The 14,641-nt window shown below is 42.3% G+C and overlaps 1 protein-coding gene across 1 annotated transcript in view; it reads right to left on the bottom strand.

Moving 5' to 3' along the window:
• The window catches only part of ATP7B (ATPase copper transporting beta), a 30,039-nt gene extending 15,803 nt beyond the window's left edge, over nt 1-14,236 (bottom strand). Inside the window, exons 1-7 of the mRNA XM_085324980.1 lie at nt 13,962-14,236; nt 6,519-7,740; nt 4,931-5,167; nt 3,629-3,792; nt 2,372-2,533; nt 816-892; nt 283-457 (exon numbers count right to left, since the gene is read on the bottom strand). Coding sequence (XP_085181106.1) covers nt 283-457; nt 816-892; nt 2,372-2,533; nt 3,629-3,792; nt 4,931-5,167; nt 6,519-7,740; nt 13,962-14,210 — 2,286 coding nt within the window. The 5' untranslated portion in view covers nt 14,211-14,236. The remainder of the gene's footprint in view (nt 1-282; nt 458-815; nt 893-2,371; nt 2,534-3,628; nt 3,793-4,930; nt 5,168-6,518; nt 7,741-13,961) is intronic.
• Between the last annotated feature and the right edge of the window lie 405 nt (nt 14,237-14,641).

The raw sequence follows: 14,641 nt of genomic DNA, 5'->3' as shown, positions 1-14,641 counted from the left end.
ATTACCCAGCTAGTTTGCAGCTGATTAATTTTTTGAATTGTTCTAACGTTATGTTCCCCACTTGGAAATGTCACTGACACAACTTTGGCACAAGAGGATATTGTAAGCAATTACGTAATCAATAATGTATAGGAGAGTGCCACTTCACTCTGCGTAGACTATAGAGACAAGAGGCCAGGCAAAATCCACTATAGCTTTCTAGTCTCCTAACCTTTTCCACATCAGATTACATAAACAGGAGATGAAAAGAAAGCAAATACCTAGAAAATAGCGTGGACATACCTGAACAAAGGTGCACAGGACAAAGAAGAGAAGATTTAAAATAGATAATCCAGGAATGAGATTCTGTTCCAGCACCATAGATCCGTGGTGCTCGCCATCAGGTATTAGCATATAAATCATTAGGATTAAGACAGGAATACCAAACACGAGGCTGCACAAGAAAGACTTTCTCCACCTGAAAAGTAGAAGCTAGTAAATTGCTAGCAGTAGTACACCCCAGCAGTACCCAGACCAAACACTGTGCTCGCTAGAGAGCTAGAGGTATTAGTACTGCATGAACACAGAGGTTGGGATATTCGGGAAAGACCCAACACCTCACCCCAGGACATTTGCAGTGTCCCCTACATGCTTAAATGCCACAGACCTCTATCTAAACTGAAACTAGTGAAAATGGTCATAGAAGTACTTGCACCACAGCAAAACACAAAATTAAATTTGCTTTACACAAATTAACTTGGGAAAGTGAGCAGAATGAGTTACAAGAGATGACCTAGACAAGATCATCAGTGTGAGAAAGAAAGAGGAATACTTACTGCTGTATTTCCTTTTTATGATCTAAGTTATGTGCATTAGGAACTCTTCTAGCCAAGGAAGCATGAAAGCCAATTTCCTTTTCATTAAAAAGGGAGGAGAGGGGAGAATAGTTAGTTTTTATTAAATTAACAGTATTACTTATACTTAAATGACACTACTTTTAGAAGAAATTAACAGAAATGTCAGAAAAGGACACCGTTGCATATTTAATAAATGCCAACTTCTTACTTATTTTTAGATCCTGCCAACATAGGGGGATATTCCAGATAGTAATGATAATGATGGAAGAGAACTCAAAATGTGGACTATAAAGGATGGACACAATTATAATGCAGCAAGTATTCTGTTTTTTTAAGCATAGACAGCTCACGCTGACTGCTGGAATTCTGCTGTCCTCCTTCCCAAGGGAATTTAGTGCCTTTTGATCTCCGCTGAAGTAAGTACAAGAGAAGGGAGATATTACAAAGGAAGGTAAACACGTATACAAGCCCCTAGGCTAGTCAACCTTTCCAGCACRTCCTTAACGCTACGCTAGAGCAGGTACACCTGAAGTTGAAAATCAGAATGGTCAGAACCAGTTTAAACCTACCAAATCACAAACTGCAGGGCAAAGCAGCCCATTCTGGGCAAAGCCAATTTTGAACTGACACTTCAGAGTGTTGCTGCAGAAAAAGAAACAAAACAAAACAAAACAAAAAAAAACTCTTGCGAACACACGTAAACTTTATAGCTGCATTATGAGATGCTTCTGCAGCAAGACGCACTTTACAGAATTACTCTGCTGGGCTGAACAGTCTGTCATTTACATGCTAATCACTACTGCTGAGGCAATTCTGCTGTCTGGGTGCTTTTTCTGAGTAAATATTATAGACTATGAAAGGAACAATCTCTGCCGGTCCCCTGACTATTCTCCGTGAACACCTCATACGATAAGCTTTCTTCACTTCTGGTGGGAGAGGGAACGATGTATGTTGTTAAAACCTAGGCCCTGATAATGTCACAGCAGTACTGGGGATCTGCACAGTTACCAGTAAGCTGGGTTTTTTTCTTTAGGAGCTGTATTGCAAGTTGTTTTGCTTCAGCCAGTTCGTCTCTGAATTGACATGGGAATAGATGTCAGGGTGTACAGAGACATGTAGTACTCGTGGTGCTAACTGAATTTGGTTCCCTGCTATTGCCAGACTCCTTTTACAGTCTCTTTAGGTGGCAGGAGAAAGCAGTATTTTTTCTGAAACATCAACACTGCACTGGAGTGACTGGAATGCAGAGAGACCTGATGCTACACACACAGCAGCCAGAACAGGTACGCGACACTTTCAGCAGATATAAGTAAAAAAGGGGGGTTTCGTCATCATTTTCAGGGTAACAACCTGGTAGGTTACACAATTCTGTGGAGCACAGCAGCTTCACCACTGAGGCAAGAACATAAGAGCATACAGTAATAACCATATCTTACCTGCAACACTCAGTAAAGCCTCTCAAGTATCAGATGTTTCATTTTCTTAATAACTTCACCTTAACATTGTTCTTATAAAAAAAAAGTTCTAAAACCCACCTCAATTATTTTTATAATATCTCGAGGTCCAGTAACTTCAGGATCAAACTGGACGTGAGCTTTGCAAGTAGCAAGTGCAACGGAGGCATAGAATATRCCGTTAGTTCTCATAAGTCTGGATTCAATGTTGTGAACACAAGAAGCACAAGTCATCCCTGTAATCTAAACAAAACATGATTTTAGGTATGGTCAGCAGCCTCTGGAATTGGTAGCAGTCTCTTTTCGCCGTTAATGTTGAAAAAGAACCAGTACATCTGTCGTTTGGGGGTTTGCTTTGTTTTTTATTTTTTCTCTCCAGCAATGTCAATGTTTGCTCACGTTACAGAGTCTTACTGAGGGATCAAAGAACTTGAACCCAGAGATGCAGATTTCAGTGCTCAAGGCAGTTTACTGCTTTTTTAATGAACCCAGTGTTCACCCAATAACTGTGGACGAACCTGAGACAAGGCTCCTCTTGTTACCAGATTATAAACATGTTAATAACCGTTTGTGCTCTGCTGCTACTGACCCAAGGCCTCAGTATGAAGAGTTTACAGGGCTGTCTTAAACGAAATAAAGCTGAGAACATAAAATTACCCACTTTTATTTCAAAATTCCACCACTAGCAGTTATATTCACAGCCATATATTTACATAGCAGCACTAGTATATAGTATTAACTGTAATAGCATAGCTAACAGTTATATCAGCAACCATATTAATTTTGCCTAAATCAAACTCTACATGGATAGCTTCACCTTGCCAACTTAAATTTCCCTGTGGCTTCAAAAAGGCATACTCCCACTTTCTGGTCTAACTACTGCCATAATTGCAGACTCTTGCTATCTGTCTGTGTATATTTCAGAAAATAAAAATGGACTTCTGAAGAATCTGTCCATAGGATGAACAATTTAGTAATGGCACCCAGGTATCTCAGACCTCCATACAAAGCATGGGGCATCATCATCATGTACTTGATGATATATTCTCAGGTGCTCAGAGTCTGTACTGTTGACCAAGGTGCCTTTGCAGAAAAGTACTGTTTTATTGCTTGCTAAGAAGAGTCAATTCTATACACCTTTTATTTCAGCGCCTTTGGACACGTTCTTCTAAGACGAATTGATTTTGTCTCTATAGCAATTAAGAAATATCAGTGTTACCAGCTGGAACCAAACTGCTTAAGCCACAGCTCCTTGAACAAAAATATTTGCGAGAAAATGCTTCTTTCAAACCTGACATTTCCAAATCCAACATATAATTTCAAATACATGTTACTTACAAGAAGCTCTACACTTCCTTCTGTATCAGTGTGATCTTCTATGACAGTAGCTTCGAAACCCAAATTCTGAATCAGCTGTGCTATTTCAAGAGGCTGTAGGAACTCTGGCTTGTATTTTATCTCTGCTTTACCTGCCATCAGTGATACCAGCACTGAAACAATACCTGCAGTGGCAATGATCAAAAATGTTAGACACTGTAGCTCCTTTGGGAAAAGCAGTATCAAATAAAACCCCATTACAAGTGAGCGTCAATGTGAGCAGCAGCAGCATAGAGATGTTTTATGCTGACCAATCTCCCTCTGCCTCCTTTTAGGGCTGTTCCCTGGGCACAACAGCAAAGTTGTGACAGAGATCTAGGTATGCTGCAGTTCCCTTTAGCAATAAGAGGAACAGGAGAAGTCAGAGGGAAGGAGGTAAGTCTTGCTAAGGTCTAACAAAATAAAAAGGAAGTTCATAAGGAATCTTTGCACTGATTTCTACAAGCTCTACCCTGGAAAGCCCTAAACAAGCCCCATAGCACAAAACTAGGCCTTTTAGGCCTTTATTTTATTTTATTTTATTTTATTTTTTAACAGCAACACATAAATCTAATTTAGAATCTAAAAGCAAAGTGTAAAATCACAGGCAACAAAATTATTCTGGAAGTGCTAACAGTTTCTCTGATTTTTATCCCCTTCACTAGGAGGTATGAGAGACAGGAATGAATAAGCAAACCCCTCCAACAAGATGCCAACACAAGGTGATGCAGGCAGCGCTGAGGCTCTTCTCTCCATGTTCTGTACGGCCAGAGGAAAGGCAGCTCCACTCCACAGACTTCTAAACTAATAAGCATTGCTGTGCCTGAGCTAATATAATTACCCAGGCAGGCACCGAGGCCATGCATTTATTTGTACCTGCTTGTGCAAACGTGCCCTGAAGGGTAAGTTTCACATCACAAATGTGTCAAAGCTCGTAACAGCTCTGGAGGAGACGGATTGCTCTGTAAAGCATCAAGGCCCTGCAAACTAAATGAGAACAATTCCTTGGCTCTTGCCTCGAACCTTATTTAGATTCTGATCATATTGCAACAACTTAATGTTATGAAGAAAGTACGTCCATCAGGTTGCCCATCAACTTTTCTGCTCGCTGACGGAATGAATGCAGTAGCATAGTTAAATAAGGATGTTGTTACATTAACACTGAATGTTTAGTCTATTTAATCTCCAGATGTTCTAACACAGCCCCTCCCATGAACCACACAGAATATCTTTTCTTCATGGTAATCCCTTATAAACACATTATCGGAATGCTGAAGCTATTACCGTCTTCTTTCTGCAGATTTCTTTCAATAGTAGATACACATGATGCACAAGTCATGCCTGTGATTTGCAAAAAACACTTTTCGTCTGTCATTCCGCTGGGCTGGTGTGACACGTCAAGGCCAGCACTTTCCAGAAGAGCATCTGTGCTGCAGTCTTGGCGAGGAGACTCTGGAGCTTCAGGCTGCACTGCAGCACTGCTGGCATCAGACCGATATGTGTTTTCTCCAGTAGTGGTATCTTGAATAAACACACAATAAAGAGGACAAACACTATCTACACTGTGATCAGATGATGAGGATGATGCAGAACACATATTTATTAATCATGCAAAGTCTTCCAGGTGTTTGAAAGGTGACATGTTAATCTCGGATTCTTCTTAGAAATAATATATGCTGTTTTAGCAATATACCCACACCAGTAACACTGCATCGCCATTTAACTCTATAGAACTGTAGCATTTTCCACTTTCAAATGGCAAATTATTCCCTCCAATTTCAATACCTAGACTTAACAGCTACCTTTTTACTCAATAACAACACACGTACAGAGTGAATTTATCATCCTCATCCAGTATAGAGACCATAATCCAGCCTTACACATATTTTGTTCTTGTTGCCTTCTATTTCACAACTCATAGCACTTTATCTCAGACAAGGAAAAAACAAGTTTCTCAACAGGTTTCTCTTTATGGCACAACATTTCTGGGGCAAGCACTGCATGAGTGAGTAGTCAAAGGACTTGTCAGCATACAGACCTCTACACAACAGTTCTCTCCCTCCCAGATTATAAAACAAACAAATAATTATGCACTCCTCTTTTATAGCAATCCCTACAGATTCAGAGGGATTGGTCCCCTCAGCAAAGCTAACGGCATTTGGTCTCCTGTGGTTGAACTAATTCATTCCAGGTAAACCACATCACTATCTCAAAGCAATTCTGTTCCGAGTTGAAGCAGATAAATATTCTTGCTTTTGAAAATCGCTAGAGAGGAGATTATGCACCATAGCAACTTCTTACGCATTGAGCACAAGCACAAAGGTAGAAACTGAGATGCAGTTGACATGTAAAAGCAATGCCTTCTCTCACCAAGCAGAACATCTTGGCATTTATCTTGCTAAAAGTAAGACTTACATCCCTGGTAAAAATACTCAAGAAATAAAAGCAAAAAATTAGGACATTAGAAAGAGATTTCAAATTAAAAAAAAAAGTGGTTATAAATGAAAAGTATTGCATTAAGTTTGTATCTTTAAAGACTTTATAAAGAGAATTAAAATATTTGATTTGATAGATCTACTTTGGTAGTTTGTAGGGGTAAGAGGGAATCTACTTCAGTGAGCAAGGGGATCTGCCATTTAAAAGACGTCATACCAACTTCCAAACCTTCTGGCTTCATAATGTAACTCAACTCTTCTCATTACTGAGGGTGAAATAAAGTGTTTCCCAGTTGAAATTGCTCTCCCTTCCTAAGGGAGACGAGACCAGCCCCTTTTAGAAAAAATAACACTAATGCAATGTTTTAAAATTCCCTCTCCAGAAGATAATCTCATGGCCTGCTTGGAAGGCTATTCATGCAAGAAAAAACTATTACCTGTGAGAACTGATGCATCAAAGCCCATGTCTTCTATGGCAGCTCTTAATTCTTCTCCATTAGTTACAGTTGAATCATAATGTATGGTGCCAGTCCTTTCAGCTAGAGAAACTGCTACATGTTGCACTCCTTTCCTCTGTGATATCGTCCCTTCTATGGACTGTACACAAGAATTACAGGTCATTCCATCAATCCTAATAACAGCTGTGCACATCCTATCTGCTAGYTGCTCTCTGAAGAGATCACAGAGCAAAGCAGGTGACGAAGATGCTCCGTTATTTGCTTCTGAACTGCTAAGGAGGCATACTTTAAAGTTTCCAGGAGGAAGGGATTCAATAGCTTGCTGCAAAGATGACAGGGTAATTAAATTGGGGCTATATTGTACAACAGCATGTTTGTGCTCCAAAGACACTTTAATACTTTGTATGCCTGGAAGAGCCGCTATATTTCCTTCGATGTTTCTGACGCAGGACTGGCAGTGCATGCCTTCTATTTGTACTGTAGCTGTGCTGCTCATCTTGACAGCCACCGGCGATACCCTGCCGCTGTCTTCACATGCTGGTGTCATTTTGGTGGTCGTCTTCTGCAGGCGTGCTACATCAAGGACACCGAGCTTCAAAGGGGCTGATTTACTCTTAATCGTGCAGTCATAGCCCAGGTTACTGATATGGCTCTTCAGGTCTTCGGGCTGAATGATGTAAGGATAGTAAGCAATAATTGCTTCCTGGTTACCAAGTGACACCTTGATTCTTATCACACCATTCAGTTTTCTAATCTTCCCCTCGATGCTGCTGACACAGGACTGGCATGTTATGCCTTTGACCTGAAGTTTAATTACTGCCTCTCGCAAGCACGGCACGCTTACGGACGCTGGTGTCGATCTCTCTTCTGCTATGTTTGCATCAAAGCCCATCTCCTGAATTTCCTGGCAAATCTGTTCAGGACTTATTTCCGACTGTATATACTTTACTAGAGCATTGTTCTGCTCGAGGGAGACTTTAATGCTCACAACACCTTTCACCTTGGAAATCTGGCCTTCTATCGACCGCACACAAGACTGGCAAGTCATGCCCTGAACACTGACTGCAACAGTGTGTGTTTGGGAAGACGAAGAAGGTGCTGTTTCAAAGCTCTCCTCATAGCCCATGTTGTCAAAAGCAAAACTCTCTTTCATTGTGGGTTCCTGCGCACAGCTGGGAGGAGAATCCGTCTTGGACAAAGCCTAAAGAGCAAAGGAGAAATAAAAACAGAATGCATGTATGTTCATCTCTGCAAAAGCAGCAGTATTCTGCATGCCTAGAAGTGCAGGGTATTCTACTAGAACGTATCACAATGTTAATTTACAGTCAGAAAATACTACCAGTTAGTTATGCACACAGTTATGAATCAGGCCCCTCAAACTTCTGTTAGGCAGCAGTTTTAAATATATTCAAGTAGAGACATAAAAGCAAAGTTGTCTGAACATTCCCAATACAATCATCTAAAATCTGAACTCTCTGTGGCCATCAAGCGTATTCATCACACAACCTAGGCTCTGCTCTCCATAGTACATGGTCACCTGCCCAACGGTTCACAGGCCAGAGTAGTCTGAATGACCTTCAACAAACATCCAGAGCCAACACACTATTGCTCACTAGGAGTTAAGAAAGGAAGAGCAAGAGGAAGAGGAAGAGGAAGAGGAAGAGGAAGAGGAAGAGGAAGAGGAAAGGATACATACAGATCTTCTAATTCAAAGTCAGCATCTGACACATATTAATAAAAAACTTGTATCATATGTAGATATTTCCACTATAGCTTAGTTTATCCTACTTCATTGCAAGGCACCTAATAAAGACCATATATTGAGCCACAGAACTCATTGGTCTGACCCAACAGCAGTTTTCAGGATATACAGCCAGTATTGAAGTAGACTAGCCAGAAGTGGACTATCCTTCAGTCAGATCACAGACTCCACATTACTTCTACAATTCAGTTCAAATGAATATGAAATAACATGGATATGAATATGAAATAAGAGAAAATCAGAGCACAGACCCTGTCGTCAAAAGAAACTGCTGACACCAAGAGTTTAGGAAGATTTAAAAGGGGAGGGACAGGTTCAAGTCTGTTAGTTTTTGCAGAAGGAACATTAAAATTCATGTTTGGGATTTAAGGCAACTTTAAGTCCTAAAGATCAAGAYGAAAGCTACCATGAAGAATCGATTATTTTATTTCTGCCAAAGCTGCGGGATCGCCACTGTTTGCCAGAGTGTCCAGCGCTGGGYGTTACCGCAGAGAGGGGACCACAGATGGGGTCACTGCATCGCACTCGCTGCAGCAAATCTCAGGTTCCTACTACAGGGAAGAAAACTCCCTCCTTAATACCATAGCGCAGATTAGGATCATTCAGGCCACTTATTAACACTAGACTGCATCCAGCTCATTTGATGTTGTATCCCCGATTCATTAACCTGATTTCGTTTCATGCTCCGACAGCTTGGGAACAACGATGGCTGGGTTGTGACCGAAACGACAGAAATTTAAAACGAGAAACTCACGCCCACGAGCCCTCTCTGTGCCATACGTATTCGAACAGGAGCACGTTGCCGTCTATTGCACGAAAACGTGAGTGCCGGCTCCCAGCGGTAATGCACGTTCACACTGCCGAGGCACCGACACGCGGCACCCGGGGGCCAAAACCAGGTGGTGCGAGAGCCGTGCTGCCCCATGCAAGAGGACGAGGGAGGCCCCAAAAAACCTCGGCGCCGCCGGGGAAGAAGAGCCCCGGGAATATCTCACCCYCTTTCCCACCTCATCCGTGCAGACCCCCTCCTTGCACTCTCCCTCCCTGCCTCTCTAGGGTCTCGCCACAACATAAATGCGACTACGTAGCCAGCCCCCTCTTCCAAAATAAAAAGTAAACAGGTAATTAGACCTCACGGTGAAGGTGGTTCTTCGTTTACACGCACATGGAGACAACTGCAAGCTGATTTCTTCCCWTTTGTGCCTTCTTTCCCACGGTTTGGCATACTACTATAGGGAAAAGAAGCCCCTGGGAGAATGAAAACAGTCTCTGCTATCCCACATTTCAAACACTGCTTCACCTCAAACGTGTTTATTTTAATGCCTACGGTGAGAAACAGAGACTGAAGTACCGTCCCTCGTCTTCTCTTTCCCCCCTTAAAAGATACTTTGCTCCCAGTGGCCAGCTCTTATTACCACAAACACCTGGTAAAACCAAAGTCCCAGCACACGCTACCGGAGCTCACTTTGTACTTCTGCTTATACGACAACGGCATTTGTGAGAAGGGCGAGATAAACATCCTCCTCCTCCTCCTCCATCCCTCATCACATTTCTGGGAGCAGCTCGCAGGTGAAAACTAGGGAACGTCACAGGCCCTATGTCCTCTACTCCGCTCCCTCCGTCCCCACTCTCACTAACCATTCCAATTTTCTGCTTCGTCTTGACTAGCATCTCATGATACAAAAGCAATTCAAATTAAATTTCTAAAAAGATTAAAGGATATTTCCTGTTATCCATTCTGTGGAAAAACATAAAAGCGAGTACTGATYCTGCTATTTCAGTGCACTGTTAGCCACAGAGGCATCAAAACTTGGCCATCGCTTTATATTTTGGATAAAAGGATATGCTAATATTCAGATAAATTGGTAAAAAAAATATTTTGTTCACTATTTGACAGGAAYGGCTGTTTATGCTATAAGAAAAAAAATCCTTGAATCCAAATTTTTAAATGACAAGAAGAAAAAAAGCGAGAAGTGGATATTAAAAAAAATCTTTTTTTCCTGAAAATACCTTGGTTTAAATACTTGATTTAGAGTATTTGCAAAGCCTTTACTACTGTTTAACAGTTTCAAAAAAAAATTTCAGGAAAAGGGGCTTAGATACACGTGTGTGTATTTGCAGGAAGAGATATTTCTACACTAGATCCGAGGAAAACAGCAGGTAAACATAATGACATAAAAACGAGGCATGCAGAAATATGCCTGTGGTCTTCTTTAAGTACATATTAGGTCTCAAAAAGGTTTCTTGATACCAGCTAAGAGCTCTATATAAAATGGCATCTACAAGGTTGCACAGTAATTCAGAGAGACCATCCGCAAGAGGATCAGCGAAGCTCTCATCTCAGGAATGCCAAAAAGACATCTGCCGGGGTAATGTCACTGGTGTTTGAAGCCWGCTCTCTAGGTGACCAGCAAGAAGAGAAAAGCATCCAGTTAACCCAGGAGCTGCACAACCTAGCGCTTCCCTGGCGTTAACCTTCCCACTTATTTCTCACTAGACAAATTCTAATAAAATAACAAGAATGCATCTGTCTGTACATTGGTATTGGCGTTTTCCAGCTACAGTTACCAACTTTCTTTTCTTTTTTATCACACCGAAGGTCTGCCTACTTTTAAGGGGACCYGTACACAAAGTCCGCTTGCTCTGCAAGTTTTATGCATATTTCTGTAGTGACTATGCAAAAATTATGCAAATTATGAAAACATGAAATTATGACAATTATTTCCCCACTGTTCTGCACATACAAGTTGCAACTCAACATGTAAAACAGCCCAAGAATCTAGTCTGGCTGCTTCAGACTAAGACTCAAGCCTGAAAACAAAGAATCCTTATGAAAAGCAGGGTTTTGAAGATCATTTAACCAATAGCCCTTAAAAAGAAAAATTATAAGAAAATTAAAAAGCGATCCATCAAAACAGAGGCAGTAACAGCTGGAGGTAGCTGTAGAGGAAACATCAAAACTGAATAGAAWTTTTTCTGTCCACAGGAGACAGCCYTGAACTTGACCCAAGAAGAGCAGCCATGGCTGTTCATATGAAGATGCTCCCTAAAACAYCTCCAGACAAAGCCATTAGGATTAAGAGAGATTCTCGCCGTCTCAAAGAGGAACCTAAGCCTCTGCGTCTGCGTGGRGCGAGCCAGGACGCCCAGGCCGTGGGAGCAGACGGAGGCTCCCACTGCCCGTCCTTGCTGCTGCAGGCTTCCAGGAAGATCATCCAACAGGAGCATGCTTCAGGGCTGGGTTAACTTTTGGGGAGAGTGTGGAGGTGGAATAGTGCAGGGAAATACTACAGGATTGGGAACAGCAAGTTTCAAGATCCATCATGCTATGAAGCTCTTGGTGTCAGGGTGGCCAGAGCCACCCTGGGCGGAGAGGCCAAGCACCGTGTCCCCTCCTCACTCCTGTAGGGCGAGCTGCCTCCACAGCAGCAGAGGCAAAGCGACCACCACTCCCATGGGGAGGGAGAAGCCCGAAGGAGCCTCCTTAGCTAGATATCTGGTCCCAGCTTTGTGTCCTCACCATGACCTGCCCCACATGGCTCCCCCACATTGGTGCCCCAGAAAGGCTCGCTCTCTCCAAGGGCTGGGAAAAGCAAGGTCATTTTYCATACCTGCCCTTTCAGAAAAATGAAATCTAAGCAGGAGGCTTTAAGGCGACCTGAGCCCAGACATCCCTTTTCAATCCCTGTCCAAATTCTGACACTGGGCAGCAACATCCCACCTTCAGAGTATTAGTCACAGTTGTCTCTTCTTTTGCCGGTCTACAGGGATACCAATTTTCATATTCTGAAATTCAAGAACCAGGCTCGTAACCAAAATGCCAAGCCGTCGCTGACAAGGAAACCAGGCCTGGCCCATTCAGTTACTTCTCTACCCCTTGCACTCACCAACAAATGCTACTGCATTCCTTGCCCGGTGATCTCTAAAGGCTTTGGGCTGCTCTTCTCCCAGAACATCAACAGGCCGAAAGCAGCCACTGTCCTCTTAACTTCAAGCACACGACTTCCAAAGAATTATCTTATCTGTGTCACTGTTTTACCTTTCCTGCTTCGTTCTTGCACAACTTGCTGATTCACGCCGTCAGACTCAGGCAGGTAGTAACGCACAGCTGAAAAGCCACATACTATTAATTAAACACTTCACACGTTTCCCGGGTTTGCTTCAGGCAGCCAGGGAACAACGAAATGAGGACAGAAGGGCCACCGGGACGTCAGAGGTCCAGCAGTCTTCAGCTTCCCACCATTGACAGCACCATTTCCGCGAGCGGGCAGGAGGCAGAAATACAATCCTTATCCTTTTTAACAAATTTCTGTACAACTCATCCATCCATCTTGTTAGCGAWTATCCTTTAAATGTAGCAGATCTTAAATGGCTGCTCTTCCTTCCCTTTCACCCCAAGTTTAGCTAATATTAATAGATGTTAGCATCTGCTATTATCAGTACCTGCTTGTAACACATCTTTTTTGGTTTTCAAACAGTCCTGGATTCTTAAGCACCTCACTGTCCCTACAGATCAAGATCTGACGAAAATATTASTTTAAAGCAACATAGCTTCATGGTGTTCTTGGTTTCAAAATACTAAGCAAGTTGCCATAACGTGACTGTCAAGGGACTGTCAATCCTATTTGGAAAAAGAACGGTACAGAAGATGCAGAAAGATTTATGTAACTGTAGCTAGTCTTACTAAAATGATACCCCACACATCATATTTAATACAACTTTGTGGCTCCAATATAAGCAATGCAATATATTCCAGTGAACTGAGTACAGAAAAGAGATCACAGGGCAGAAAAAAGTCATTTATGTCACAGTTATAGTAAACATTTATAATACAAGAAGTAACTAGAGACAGAAAAAGCCTTCAGGTATTCCCGGTATGTCCTTGCTGTTATTACATTCCAGTGTRACACTAATTATTTAAGCCATTCCAAGCTTACATAGTTTCAGAGAACACAATATTTGCTTTGAGATTTTGTCTTCCTTAAATATACACTGAACCAGATTATATTACTGGAATTTACATGCCTTTTAAATAGCAAAAACTTTTTCTAATAATAAATCTCATCATTTTTATCAGCATAGATCTTTCCAAAGGCAACAACCTCTTCCCCACAATAATTAAGATACAAAACTACAGTACAATTATATACAATATGGGATTAAAAAAATCGTTGCCACAAAGGCATTATCAAGAACTTTTGCTCGTATCCCTAAGCGGTTATAGATAAACTGCTTACCTACAATCATGACCTTTTCATGTTTCTGCAATGTCTATTATTCCCGAGACTAACCTAGTATGATCTGACGTCTCACTACTCAAATACTTGCAGTTCAAAAGGGGAAATACTAGTATGCTTCCTTACCAGGCATCAAMATTGTATTTAATATTAGAGGTGGAGCTGGCAAAATGCTCATTAGTTAATGTTGCATTACTCATTATTAACATTTGCTTTCAGAGGCTCTTTTTAGAGGTTCTCAAGAGGACTCTGCGTGCTGTATTACAGGGCAGGCACACACGCTTGGGATTACAACACTTTAGCGTATGACRGTATAGCGCACGAGCATACGAGCCACATCCAGCACGCTCTGTTTTAAATTCTCCAGCTGAGACACCCCCCACCCCCCGCCTTCCCCTCCAGCACACATCCCAGCTCACTGACCTGTCTTTCAACTGTATTGACTTCTGGCATTCCCATGGAGTAACTCTGCAAAACTTTCTCTTCTTTCTGCAAGTCACCGCTTGCCTTTGCAGGAGATCCTGTCTTGGACTTTTCACCAATAATCAGTAGTTCAGGCACATCCTGAGCTGCCTGCTGCTTACGAATAGACACCAGGGTTATGTTTTTGTTGTTTAAAGTAGCTAAGCAGGACAGTTCCCTTTTCATTTTATTGTCCAGTTTGCTCTCCATTATCTTTTCAGGCTTTAAAGACTGTAACGTAAATGACAGCTTTGTGAGAGCGGCTATTCAGCGTGTTATCAGCAAYGCTTCTCTGAGCTACGCTTACCACAGCTCCAGGAGCTCTGCCCGTCTAATCAACGTGCTCATTAGGGATTCCTAACGAATTCCCAAACGTAGCCGGCGATCTTTGCGAACGCTGCTCGCTGCACTCGGCTACCTACGCCGACCGCCAGCTTGGAGGCTTCCCACCGGCTGGCATGTCTCGTGCTCAGCACACTGCATTCAGCACCACCGATCTTTGCACACGGCGTCTCAGCGAGCCCAGCCAAGGCTGCCTTTCACAAGCTAGTCAAACATGACCTCTGTGCAGCAACCCGGTGCATAATTAACTCAGTCAGGCATTAGCTCCTTGTGGCCATGTGCACAACCGCAGCTCCTGC

The sequence above is a fragment of the Rhea americana genome, unplaced genomic scaffold (assembly GCF_003343005.1).
Source record: "Rhea americana isolate MKP2758 unplaced genomic scaffold, rheAme1 scaffold_95, whole genome shotgun sequence".
NCBI lineage: Eukaryota > Metazoa > Chordata > Aves > Rheiformes > Rheidae > Rhea > Rhea americana.
Note: the sequence above shows the minus strand (reverse complement) of the source record. Positions and strands in the feature narration are given on the sequence as shown.